The sequence below is a fragment of the Triticum urartu genome, chromosome 1A, assembly GCF_056163025.1.
Source record: "Triticum urartu cultivar PI428250 chromosome 1A, HENAU_Tu73, whole genome shotgun sequence".
Classification (NCBI taxonomy): domain Eukaryota; kingdom Viridiplantae; phylum Streptophyta; class Magnoliopsida; order Poales; family Poaceae; genus Triticum; species Triticum urartu.
This window is the reverse complement of record NC_141873.1, coordinates 590,669,455-590,683,783: the sequence shown is the minus strand read 5'-3', so window position 1 is coordinate 590,683,783 and position 14,329 is coordinate 590,669,455. Positions and strand designations below refer to the sequence as shown.

At 45.1% G+C, this 14,329-nt stretch overlaps 1 protein-coding gene across 2 annotated transcripts; it reads right to left on the bottom strand.

The window, feature by feature from the left end:
- Positions 1-2,055: 2,055 nt before the first annotated feature.
- Positions 2,056-5,690, bottom strand: LOC147993206 (uncharacterized). 2 transcript variants are annotated; one of them, XR_015610142.1, is made up of 3 exons: positions 4,291-5,219; positions 2,517-2,657; positions 2,056-2,412 (listed from the first exon to the last, which is right to left on the bottom strand). XR_015610142.1 is itself a non-coding variant. In XM_087533811.1 (3 exons), exon 1 carries the CDS (start codon positions 5,522-5,524, stop codon positions 5,219-5,221), a length of 306 nt encoding a protein of 101 aa, XP_087389937.1. In that variant the 5' UTR covers positions 5,525-5,690; the 3' UTR covers positions 2,056-2,412; positions 2,517-2,657; positions 4,944-5,218. The 2 variants fall into 2 exon arrangements, 1 of the variants encoding a protein (XP_087389937.1); XM_087533811.1 differs by having other exon boundaries at positions 4,944-5,690.
- Between the last annotated feature and the right edge of the window lie 8,639 nt (positions 5,691-14,329).

Below are 14,329 nucleotides of genomic sequence, written 5' to 3'. Positions count from 1 at the left end.
GGGATGTGGTCAAGGGTGACATGGTCGGCGGCGCCTCCGGTCAGATTTGATCTGGCCGGTGCTGTTGGCGGTGGTGGTCGTCTCCTCCGTCGAAGGTGGTCGGCCTGAGGCTGGATGGTCAGATCTCGAGATCTGCCATCTAGTTCCGGCTGCGAGTCAGGAAGGCATAGTTGCCGGTGAAAACCGAGCCGATGGCAGGCGATGGCGGCGTTCTGCGTCATTACCTTGATGAAGGCATCGTCGTGTAACTATTGTCGACCCACTCGTTCTGCTCCGAGGAAAACCCTAGAATCTAGTCTTCTAGATCGGACGACGGCGGTACTGCGGTGTCATTTTCTCTCTTGGGAGCATCATTTGTGGAGCAAAGTTAGAAGACAGAGGCAGGAGGTGAAGTGACTTCGTCTTGCACAAAGCTTTCGGTGGAGATGGCAAGTCATGCCTGGCCGACAGGTGCTATGCTGTGTCATGCCTGGTCGGCAGGTGCTACGCACGACAGATCTTTCAGAATCTTCGTGTCTGGATAGACGAGCGCGGGGCGGTGGCGCCATTGGGCGCCGTGATGGCGTCGACGGATGGACAGACTGGCAAGGATGATCCAGATCTCTCTCTTGAAGATGGGTTAGCAGTTCGATGATGATGGCGGGGTCTAAAATGTGTGCATGTGATGTACGCTTTAGGTCTACTGCACCGGCTATGTGTTCCGATATGTTATGTGGATGGATCAGCGATGGCACCGGTTTTAGATATGAGGAGTGAGAGCACTCCACATTATCAAGTTTTGTAGGTGTGAGTGGTGGCTCCGAGTGACTTGATATATGTTCTTATTAGACCTATGTAGAATAATAATAAAAATGGCCATGTGCATCAGAAGCCGGGGTCTTAACCTCCTTTTCCAAAAAAAAGGTTGGCCTATCTGATGTATCTATTAAACATGTTTCAGGGTCATGTAACAAGCTACGGACACCCTTGGTGCTTATGGCAGAGTCATGAATGTAGGCACTTTGGGGTGCTCGCTTGGTCAATTCCCAGATTTTGTAAATGACTGTGTAGCTGGAGATTTATCCAGCAACCTTATGTAATGGAATGCATCGGTGTTTCTTTCAAAAAAAAACTATGAGAAATTAGAAAGAATGCATCTTACATTGTGGGATTTTATTAAAGAAAAAATAGACCTTATATAAAGGGTGATGCTACGCATCCGTCGGTCGATATTTAGATTTTATCCATCGCCTCGACGGCCGTTGGATGCTGAATTGATAGTCGTCCGATCTAATGTCCTCGCCCCGCATGCCCACTCTTTATTTCCAACAACAAACGCTTTGTTGCGAAAACAACACTATTGCCCCCGGCCACGACAGAGTTGCGCCCTGCGCGGCGCGGCCATCAGCCCACCGCAAAATCAGCCCAACGCTAGCGTGCAGGTACTAAATTGAAGTTTCTGGAACACTACGGCGCATCATGGTTGGATCTGATGCAAATCGAGCTCACCAAGGGGGCCTGCTTCGAGAACAGCCACGGCCTCTATCCAGCATGACGGCGACGAGCTCCCATGTTGGGCACTCTTTTGATGATTTCTGCAATTGAAGCTATGTTTCTTAAGCATGTGTCGTGTTGCAATGCTTGGCCTCGTACGCTCTACCATCGTGTGCTCCTCCAATGCTTTCTTCAACCGGGGCTATGTTTCCGAAGCAAGACCCATGTTGCAGAAAAAAACTTTGCTGCCGAACCTTTTTTTCTAAAACAAGACCTGTCACTACTAGGAAAAAGGCTACTAATAGCGCGGGTAAAATGGCTACTAGTAGCGCTACTAGTATCGCGCTACAGCTAAAAGTTAGTAGTAGCACGGGTGCCACCAGCGCTACTGCTATTACAGACCCACGCTACTACTTAGTAGCACTACTAACTTCGTTAGTAGTAGCGTGTGTGCCACCAGCGCTACTGCTATTACAGGCCCACGCTACTACTAACGAAATAGTAGTAGCGTGTCTATAGTGCCAACGCTATTAGTATCTCAAATACTAGTAGCGTGCCATTTTTTCCCACGCTACTACTAGATTATTATGAATTAAAAACATAACAAAATCAGCCAATTCCATTCTATCACACATTTGTCGTATCTACTGATAGTTTCTCATTGTAGCGGCAACTCATGTATAATTCCTATCACACAGTGTTGCGTGTGGCAACTTGCTAAGCAGCTACCTACTTAAGTTGTTATGGTCCGATCCGAAAATTTGATCACTCGTCAATATGCGGCACCTGCCCGGCCTGATCTCGTGGTGTGCAGCTGCGGCGAAACACATGTGGGGTAGCCTCGACGAGCCACATCTGACCGACGGCAACCACCGCCACGTCTCTAGCAGGCCTCGCCACCAGCAGACGGAGGAAGCCATCGTACAAGTGCCCCGCACCCTGAAACCCGAACATCATTAAGATTCAGATTTGGCCCTCCACGAATCAAGTGTATCTGCATGTTGATCATCTCTTGGGCTCGGGGTGTCTGGTCGACTGCTTACCTGTGTGCTGGGGTGCTAGAGGTAGAGGACGTGCAGCAGCTTTGCTTCTCCGTGCACCGGCTGCCACGACACCGTGGATGGTGCCACAACATCGTTGAGTCCACGAACCTTTCGACGACCGTCAGCGTCACCAACAGAACCCTGCAGCATTACCAACAGAGGTTCAGAAACTTCAGATTCTTCAGAAGAATGACACGAAAAAACAATGCGGTACATGTCGATGTCGTAATGCACAACTGAAGCTATAAGCTATTTCCTAGTGGGATAAAAGTGCAGAGAATATTTATATAAGAATGCATATAGATTTGACAAGTGCATAGAAAAACATAAGGTCCAAAAGAAACACATAATCAAGCAACCACATAATCGGTTAACTTCTATTTACTCACCAATCAAATAACATCAAAATCAACACATTAGCATTGGACCTCGACACAACACACAAGGGGTGCAAAAGAGACTGACTGAGATCATAAAGAAATATATAAGGACCAAGACAATCATATTTCAGTCCAGACATATACGAGGACATATCATAACAAACATACAAAGTAGCAACAAACTGATAATATAGTTTCTAGAATCATCTGCAAAGAGAATGATGAATTTACAATCTTTAGTCTTAGCCAACACAACATACAACCTTTACAACCTTAAAATATAATAATTTAAGCTTTGACCAAAGTTTTATACAGAAGTAGGTAGTCCAAAAAGCTTCAGGCTATTTTCTGTAACACCATTAATTTCTGGCTGCAAATGCAAAGCTGAAGAAGAAAACTAAAACTTGAGTCAACAAATCTGCTGCTTCATTTCGAAATTCGGATAGCAGGTATGGTCTCATTTCTATTTATTTAATAGCATTTAAGCCTTGCCCAAAATTGCTTATTGATTATTAGTATATGTCATACAATCTAGATTATAAGAATTAGGCATAGACCTTTTAAAAATTCAGTGGGAACCACTGTTCAAGTTATAAGAATTGGACCAGCGTTAGCTCATTAATGCTGAGGCGCACACAAGGAGGTCACCGTAGCCCCACAAACACAAGAGCATGGGAATGCTGATGGCAAGGCTGCCGGGACGACGGACAATCAGTTCGTACTAAAGTCCGACTGTCTGACAACCAACATCGATTTTAAGTTTATATCACTCAGACTGCATATAAAATAGATAAAACATGCTGGATCAGTTTTCCTCAATTAAATATAGTAACTCAGAATCAAGGGCTAATCATATGCAGATAGATCATACCCTGGTCCTTGTACTTCTCATAAGTTCCGTGTAGTTGGAATTGGTCAAGCCACTGCAGTAGTTACATGCAACGATTATCTTTGTTATTATAACAGAATGTCCATCCTTTCCGTACTTGACTTACTACATCTCTCGACATGTGCAAAATTAGATGAAAATGGAACACTAATCAATTTCACAAAACTTATATGCAGTGGACCTCCTTTTCACCCCCAACTGTTAGCTCCCAAACCACTACTGCTGTCAATCACCCCATAGCTAGCTTGATCTATTAATATGTTGCTGTTCCCATGCCACACCTTCTGAACTACAGCTGACAACCGCCGCCGGGACAGTTAACATGAGGCAAAATTGGATATATCAAAATTTTAGGTAATCCTAGGGTGAGCAGATACTCAAGTAGTCTGCGTAATCCCAAGCTCTACTCATTCCTAGTCCTTGTAGTTTACTAGCAATTGGCATAAATCAGTCAATTTGTTAGGCATAAATGGCCCAAAGCAAAGCAGCAGGAGGTCCAACTTACATATAGGTGTTGAGCTGGCGGACGAAGCTCAAGAAGTTGTTGTGCTTGAAGTACCTCGGCAACAGCACGGTGCCGAAGAGGTATGTTACTTGAACCTGGACGCTTTTTTTAGGTCTGTCGCACTAGCTGAGCCGCCATAAGTTTGCCTCATTGGGGACTACCTCTGTCAACGCCTTGCCATCCTGAAGGGCAGAGTTTAGAAAGTTCTAGCTACCACCGACTCCTAATTTTGGTCGTGATGTACACAGCAAGGATTGCCTAATACCCAGGATCTGCTGTTTCATTTATCGGTATTTCACCACCAATTTGGCGATTACTGCCTCCTAGAACCAAGTATGGACGATTTACAGTCATTACTAGAAACTTAGGCAACATGCATAGAACTTTAGGGATAATTTCATGGACTGATTAGGCATCGCCTACTTGCTCACATATGAAGGTGCAAAGCTAGACTAATGGAAATAAACATTTGGCAACACTTACACTCTCCCCTCTTTGACTGCAACACACGTGCAGCAGCATTGTGGCATTTCCACAAACACCTCGTGACCACAAGGAGGCCCCTGCCGATGAACTCAACTTCGAACTTGTCGAACTGGCACAAACCGTCAGGGGACGAGAGGCAAATTTCTAGGATGGCAGTGACTTCTTACCAGTCTGACGCTGCTGGAGCCGGGCACTGCATCGCCAGGGGCGAGACAGATTGGCATGGTAGGCGTCCTGCCATAGCGAAGCGGCCGCGTCACTTCGGCCGCCCCAGCTCGCCAGCATGTCGTGGACGGCCCGCTCGTTCTACATCGGCAGCTGCTGGGCCCTCCCGCCGCCGGACTAGTTCAAGGCCCACTCCCCCCTTCCCGTCCGAGCATACACTCGCAGGAGATGGAGCCTCCGGCGACAGCGGCAGAGCTCGCCCGCCCGACTATGCTAATCACCAGCAATTGTTGAGGTCGGAAGCGGAGGCGGAGGCGCGGCGGGAGGCGGGGAGCACGATGGTCTCCGGGACGCGCTTGTTGAGGTCGCGCAGGATCTCGACGAGCGGGCGCGTGATCCCCGACGGCGCGGCGTCCAGCGGCACCACGTAGTTGCCCGTCGAGGCCGCCGCGGCGAGCACCGCCCTACCCCTCCTCCGCCGCTCCGGCGCCACGGCCACGCGCACGCGGCTACGGCGGGAGCCGCGGGGGAGCGGCGAGGAGGCGAGGGTCCATGCGAGGGAGGCGGCGGCGGTGGCTTCCATGGGGATCGGAGCGGAGGAAGGTGGGAGCTTGGGGGAGTGTTGCGCGCGGCCGGTGCTCGCCGGAACCGGCTGGCGTGGGTGGTGGCGGCGGCGAGGAGATCGTGGGGAGAGGAGCAGGTGAGTTCGTGAGAGAGTTTTTTTGGATGAGAGAAAGAGAGAGAGAGCGGTGGGGTTGGAGTGGATCGGGCCGGGATGGATGGTGCAGTGGTCGACACGTTTAGTAATAGCGTGGGTGTTTTACCTGCGCTACAGCTACTTAGTTAGTAGTAGCGCAGGTTTTATACCCTTGCTACTACTATGGCAATGTCCCGGGGGTATGGTGAAGACCACTTAGTAGCAGCGTGGGTTTATACCCCTCGCTACTACTATCAACTTAGTAGTAGCGCGGGTGTTATACCCCTCGCTACTACTAATTAGCAGTAGCGTCTTTTTTTAAACCGCGCTGCTGATAAGTTTCTGTGTATAAGGTTTTCTCTAGTTTCTAAAACTAGATCCTGTTGGTGAAAAAAATTTCATCACTAAATCATTTTTTTATTTTTGAAACAAGATCTTTATTGCAGAAACCGCCGATCTTCGATTCATACCTGCTTTAGTCATCACCGGCCACCGCTGAACCCGAGCAAGTCATCATCGCCACCACGGTGGATAAGGCCTGGTGGCCCAACGCCTGAGCTTCAGGAAAACAGACGTGGCTTCCAGACCAGCCCCGAAACCCCCTACTGTTACCCAGTTGCAGGAACGACTGCCTTGAAACAACAGGTGAGTTGCATAAAACAGACGAGCGATGGTCTTTTTCTACCAATTTATCCCCCTAGGGGCATGCGTAGTAGTACTTTGCTTCGAGGGCTAATAAACTTTTGCAATAAGTATATGAGTTCTTTATGACTAATGTGAGTCCATGGATTATACGCACTTTTACCTTTCCATCATTGCTAGCCTCTTCGGTACCGTGCATTGCCCTTTCTCACCTCGAGAGTTGGTGCAGACTTCGCCGGTGCATCCAAACCCCGTGATATGATACGCTCTATCACACATAAATTTCCTTATATCTTCCTCAAAACAGCCACCATACCTACCTATCATGGCATTTCCATAGCCATTCCGAGATATATTGCCATGCAACTTTCATCATCATCATATACATGACTTGAGCATTCATTGTCATATTGCTTTGCATAATCGTAAGATAGCTAGCATGATGTTTTCATGGCTTGTCCATTTTTTGATGTCATTGCTATGCTAGATCATTGCACATCCCGGTACACCGCCGGAAGCATTCATATAGAGTCATATCTTTGTTCCAGTATCGAGTTGTAATATTGAGTTGTAAGTAAATAAAAGTGTGATGATCCTCATTATAGAACATTGCCCCATGAAAAAAAGGAAAAGGACAAAGAAGCCTAAATAAAAAAAGGGGCCAAAGAAGCCCACCCAAAAAGAAAAGAAAAAAGAAAAAAAAGAAAAGGGGCAATGTTACTATCCTTTTACTACACTTGTGCTTCAGAGTAGCACCATGTTCTTCATATAGTGAGTCTCCTATATTGTCACTTTCATATACTAGTGGGAATTTTCATTATAGAACTTGGCTTGTATATTTCAAAGATGGGCTTCCTCAAATGCCCTAGGTCTTCATGAGCAAGCAAGTTGGATGCACCCTCACTTAGTTTTCAGTTGGAGCTTTCATACACTTATAGCTCTTAGTGCATCCGTTGCATGGCAATCCCTACTCCTCACATTGACATCAATTGATGGGCATCTCCATAGCTCGTTGATTAGCCGTGTCGATGTGAACTTTCTCCTTTTTTATCTTCTCCATATAAACCTCCACCATCATATTCTATTCCACCTATAGTGCTATATCCATGGCTTGCGCTCATGTATTGCGTGAGGGTTGAAAAAGCTGAAGCGCGTTAAAAAGTATGAACCAATTGCTCGGCTTGTCATCGGGGTTGTGCATGATGGAAGCATTTTGTGTGACGAAAATGAAGCATGGCCAAACTATATGATTTTGTAGGGATAAGCTTGCTTTGGCCATGTTGTTTTGAAAAAGACATGATTGCTTTATTAGTACGCTCGAAGTATTATTGTTTTTATGTCAAATGATAGACTATTGCTTTGAATCACTCGTGTCTTAATATTCATGCCATGATTAGACATATGATCAAGATTATGCTAGGTAGCATTCCACATCAAAAATTATCTTTTTTATCATTTACCTACTCGAGGACGAGCGGGAATTAAGCTTGGGGATGCTGATACGTCTCCGTCGTATCTATAATTTTTGATTGTTCCATGCCAATATTATTCAATTTTCATATACTTTTGGCAACATTTTATATTATTTTTGGGACTAACATATTGATCAAGTGCCCAGTGTCAGTTCATGTCTGTTGCATGTTTTATGTTTCACAGAAACCCCATATCAAACGGAGTCCAAACGGGATAAAAACGGACGGAGAATTATTTTGGAATATTTATAATTTTTGGGAAGTAAAATCAACGCGAGACGGTGCCCGAGGGGGCCAGGAGATAGGGGGCGCGCCCCAGGGAGGCGGGCGCGCCCTGGACACTCCTGAACCCCCTGTAAGGCGGTTGAATCTCTTTTTTTGCCGCAAGAAAGCTAATTTTACGAGAAAAATTTGGGCGAAAGATTCACCCCAATCAGAGTTACGGATCTCCAGATATAAAAGAAACGATGAAGGGGAAGGATCTGAGAACGCAGAAACAGAGAGATAGATCCAATCTCGGAGGGGCTCTCGCCCCTCCCACGCCATGGGAGCCAAGGACCAGAGGGGAAACCCTTCTCCCATCTAGGGAGAAGGTCAAGGAAGAAGAAGAAGAAGGGGGGCTCTCTCCCCCTTGCTTCCGGTGGCGCCGGAGCGCTGCCGGGGGGCCATCATCATCACCGCGATTTACACCAACACCTCCGCCGTCTTCACCAACATCTCCATCACCTTCCCCCATCTATATTCAGCGGTCCACTTTCCCGCAACTCGCTGTACCCTCTACTTGAACTGAAGGAAATATGCCCTAGAGGCAATAATAAAGTTATTATTTATTTCCTTATTTCATGATAAATGTTTATTATTCATGCTAGAATTGTATTAACCGGAAACATAATACTTGTGTGAATACATAGACAAACTAAACGTCACTAGTATGCCTCTACTTGACTAGCTCATTTATCGAAGATGGTTATGTTTCCTAACCATAGACATGTGTTGTCATTTGATTAACGTGATCACATCATTAGGAGAATGATGTGATTGACATGACCCATTCCATTAGCTTAGCACCCGATCGTTTAGTATGTTGCTATTGCTTTCTTCCTGACTTATACATGTTCCTATGACTATGAGATTATGCAACTCCCGTCTGCCGGAGGAACACTTTGTGTGCTACCAAACGTCACAACGTAACTGGGTGATTATAAAGGAGCGCTACAGGTGTCTCCAAAGGTACATGTTGGGTTGGCGTATTTCGAGATTAGGATTTGTCACTCCGATTGTCGGAGAGGTATCTCTGGGCCCTCTCGGTAATGCACATCACATAAACCTTGCAAGCATTGCAACTAATGAGTTAGTTGTGAGATGATGTATTACGGAATGAGTAAAGACACTTGCCGGTAACGAGATTGAACTAGGTATTAAGATACCGACGATCGAATCTCGGGCAAGTAACATACCGATGACAAAGGGAACACCGTATGTTGTTATGCGGTCTGACCGATAAAGATCTTCGTAGAATATGTAGGAGCCAATATGGGCATCCAGGTCCCACTATTGGTTATTGACCAGAGAGGTGTCTCGGTTATGTCTACATAGTTCTCGAACCCGTAGGGTCCGCACGCTTAACGTTCGTTGACGATATAGTACTATGAGTTATGTATGTTGGTGACCGAATGTTGTTCGGAGTTTTGGATGAGATCACGGATATGACGAGGAACTCCGGAATGGTCCGAAAGTAAAGATTGATATGTGGATAGTGAAGGAAATATGCCCTAGAGGCAATAATAAAGTTATTATTTATTTCCTTATATCATGATAAATGTTTATTATTCATGCTAGAATTGTATTAACCGGAAACATAATACATGTGTGAATACGTAGACAAACAGAGTGTCACTAGTATGCCTCTACTTGACTAGCTCGTTAATCAAAGATGGTTATGTTTCCTAACCATGGACAAAGAGTTGTTATTTGATTAACGAGATCACATCATTAGTTGAATGATCTGATTGACATGACCCATTCCATTAGCTTAGCACCCGATCGTTTAGTATGTTGCTATTGCTTTCTTCATGACTTATACATGTTCCTCTGACTATGAGATTATGCAACTCCCGTTTGCCGGAGGAACACTTTGTGTGCTACCAAATGTCACAACGTAACTAGGTGATTATAAAGGAGCTCTACAGGTGTCTCCAGAGGTACATGTTGGGTTGGCGTATTTCGAGATTAGGATTTGTCACTCCGATTGTCGAAGAGGTATCTCTGGGCCCTCTCGGTAATGCACATCACATAAGCCTTGCAAGCATTGCAACTAATATGTTAGTTGTGAGATGATGTATTACGGAATGAGTAAAGAGACTTGCCGGTAACGAGATTGAACTAGGTATTGGATACCGACGATCGAATCTCGGGCAAGTAACATACCGATGACAAAGGGAACAACGTATAATGTTATGCGGTCTGACCGATAAAGATCTTCATAGAATATGTAGGAGCCAATATGGGCATCCAGGTCCCGCTATTGGTTATTGACCGGAGACGTGTCTCGGTCATGTCTACATTGTTCTCGAACCGTAGGGTCCGCACGCTTAAGGTTTCGATGACAGTTATATTATGAGTTTATGAGTTTTGATGTACCGAATGAGTTCGGAGTCCCGGATGAGATCAGGGACATGACGAGGAGTCTCGAAATGGTCGAGACGTAAAAATCGATATATTGGACGACTATATTCGGACATCGAAAAGGTTCCGAGTGATTCGAGTATTTTTCGGAGTACCGGAGAATTACGGGAATTCGCCGGGGAGTATATGGGCCTTATTGGGCTTTAGGGGAAAGATATAGGAGAGGTTGGTCTCCCCCCTAAGGCATAGTCCGAATTGGACTAGGGGGAAGGGCTGCGCCCCCTCCTTCCTTCTCCTCTCTTTTCCCTTGCCTTGACTCCTACTCCTAATACATGGAAGGACTCCTAGTTGGACTAGGAAAGGGGGAATCCTACTCCCGGTGGGAGTAGGACTCCCCTAGGGTGCGCCATAGAGAGGGCCGGCCCTCCCCTCCTCCACTCCTTTATATACGGGGGCAGGGGGCACCCCATAGACACACAAGTTGATCTTCGTGATCGTTCCTTAGCCGTGTGCGGTGCCCCCCTCCACCATATTCAACCTCGGTCATATCGTTGCAGTGCTTAGGCGAAGCCCTACGCCGGTAGAACATCATCATCGTCACCACGCCGTCGTGCTGACGGAACTCTTCCCCGACGCTTTGCTGGATCGGAGCCCGGGGAACGTCATCGAGCTGTACGTGTGCTAAGAACTCGGAGGTGCCGGAGTAACGGTGCTTGGATCGGTCGGATCGGGAAGACGTACGACTACTTCCTCTACGTTGTGTCAACGCTTCCGTTGTTGATCTACAAGGGTACGTAGATCACACTCTCCCCTCTCATTGCTATGCATCACCATGATCTTGCGTGTGCGTAGGAAATTTTTTGAAATTACTACGTTCCCCATCAGTGGCATCCGAGCCTAGGTTTTATGGTTTGATGTTATATGCACGAGTAGAACACAAGTGAGTTGTGGGCGATATAAGTCATACTGCCTACCAGCATGTCATACTTTGGTTCGGCGGTATTGTTGGACGAAGCGGCCCGGACCAACATTACGCGTACGCTTACGCGAGACCGGTTCTCCCGACGTGCTTTGCACAGAGGTGGCTTGCTGGTGACAGTTTCTCCAACTTTAGTTGAACCGAGTGTGGCTACGCCCGGTCCTTGCGAAGGTTAAAACGGCATCAACTTGACAAACTATCATTGTGGTTTTGATGCGTAGGTGAGATTGGTTCTTGCTTAAGCCCGTAGGAGCCACGTAAAACTTGCAACAAACAAAGTAGAGGACGTCTAACTTGTTTTTGCATGGCATGTTGTGATGTGATATGGTCAAGACATGATGCTAAATTTTATTGTATGAGATGATCATGTTTTGTAACCGAGTTATCGGCAACTGGCAGGAGCCATATGGTTGTCGCTTTATTGTATGCAATGCAATCGCCCAGTAATGCTTTACTTTATCACTAAACGGTAGCGATAGTCGTAGAAGCATAAGATTGGCGAGACGACAATGATGCTACGATGGAGATCAAGGTGTCGCGCCGGTGACGATGGTGATCACGACGGTGCTTCGAAGATGGAGATCACAAGCACAAGATGATGATGGCCATATCATATCACTTATATTGATTGCATGTGATGTTTATCTTTTATGCATCTTATCTTGCTTTGATTGACGGTAGCATTATAAGATGATCTCTCACTAAATTATCAAGAAGTGTTCTCCCTGAGTATGCACCGTTACCAAAGTTCGTCGTGCCCAGACACCACGTGATGATCGGGTGTGATAAGCTCTACGTCCATCTACAACGGGTGCAAGCCAGTTTTGCACACGCAGAATACTCGGGTTATACTTGACGAGCCTAGCATATGCAGATATGGCCTCGGAACACGGAGACCGAAAGGTCGAGCGTGAATCATATAGTAGATATGATCAACATAATGATGTTCACCATTGAAGATGATCGGTTATGGTTTAGTTGATTTGGATCACGTGATCACTTAGAGGATTAGAGGGATATCTATCTAAGTGGGAGTTCTTAAGTAAGATGATTAAATTGAACTTAAATTTATCATGAACTTAGTCCTGGTAGTATTTTACAAATTATGTTGTAGATCAATAGCTCGCGTTGTTGCTTCCCTGTGTTTATTTTGATATGTTCCTAGAGAAAATTGTGTTGAAAGATGTTAGTAGCAATGATGCGGATTGGATCCGTGATCTGAGGCTTATCCTCATTGCTGCACAGAAAAATTATGTCCTTGATGCACCGTAGGTGACAGACCTATTGCAGGAGCAGATGCAGACGTTATGAACGTTTGGCTAGCTCAATATGATGACTACTTGATAGTTTAGTGCACCATGCTTAATGGCTTAGAATCGGGACTTCAAAGACGTTTTGAACGTCATGGACCATATGAGATGTTCCAGGAGTTGAAGTTAATATTTCAAGCAAATACCCGAGTTGAGAGATATGAAGTCTCCACCAAGTTCTATAGCTAAAAGATGGAGGAGAATCACTCAACTAGTGAGCATGTGCTCAGATTGTCTGGTTACTACAATCGCTTGAATCAAGTGGGAGTTTATCTTCCAGATAAGATAGTGATTGACAGAATTCTCTAGTCACCATCACCAAGTTAGTAGAACTTCGTGATGAACTATAATATGCAAGGGATAACGGAAACAACTCCCAAGCTCTTCGTGATGCTGAAATCAACGAAGGTAGAAATCAAGAAAAACATCAAGTGTTGATGGTTGACAAGACCACTAGTTTCAAGAAAAGGGCAAAGGGAAGAAGGGGAACTTCAAGAAGAACGGCAAGCAAGTTGCTGCTCAAGTGAAGAAGCCCAAGTCTAGTCCTAAGCCTGAGACTAAGTGTTTCTACTGCAAAGGGACTGATCACTGGAAGCGGAACTACCCCAAGTGATTGGCAGATAAGAAGGATGGCAAAGTAAACATAAAGTATATTTGATATACATGTTATTGATGTGTACTTTACTAGTGTTTATAGCAACCCCTCAGTATTTGATACTAGTTCAGTTGCTAAGATTAGTAACTCGAAACGGGAGTTGCAGAATAAACAGAGACTAGTTAAGGGTGAAGTGACGATGTGTGTTGGAAGTGGTTCCAAGATTGATATGATCATCATCGCACACTCCCTATACTTTCGGGATTAGTGTTGAACCTGAATAAGTGTTATTTGGTGTTTGCGTTGAACATGAATATGATTTGATCATGTTTATTGTAATACGGTTATTCATTTAAGTAAGAGAATAAATTGTTGTTCTGTTTACATGAATAAAACCTTATATGGTTACACACCCAATGAAAATAGTTCATTGGATCTCGATCGTAGTAATACACATAATCATAATATTGAAACCAAAAGATGCAAAGTTAATAATGATAGTGCAACTTATTTGTGGCACTGCTGTTTAGGTCATATTGGTGTAAAGCGCATGAAGAAACTCCATGCTGATGGGCTTTTGGAATCACTTGATTATGAATCAGTTGATGCTTGCGAACCATGCCTCATGGGCAAGATGACTAAGACTCCGTTCTTCAGAACAATGGAGTGAGCAACAAATTTGTTGGAAATCATACATACTGATGTATGTGGTCCGATGAATATTGAGACTCATGACAGGTATCATTATTTTCTGAACTTCACAGATGACTTGAGAAGATATGGGTATATCTACTTGATGAAACATAAGTCTGAAACATTTGAAAAGTTCAAAGAATTTCAGAGTGAAGTGGAAAATCATCGTGACAAGAAAATGAAGTTTCTACGATCTGATCGCGGAGACAAATATTTGAGTTACGAGTTTGGTCTTCAGTTAAAACAATGTGGAATAGTTTCACAAACTCATGCCACATGGAACACCACAGCATAATGGTGTGTCCGAACGTCATAACCGTACTTTATTGGATATAGTGCAATCTATGATGTCTCTTACCAATCTACCACTATCAT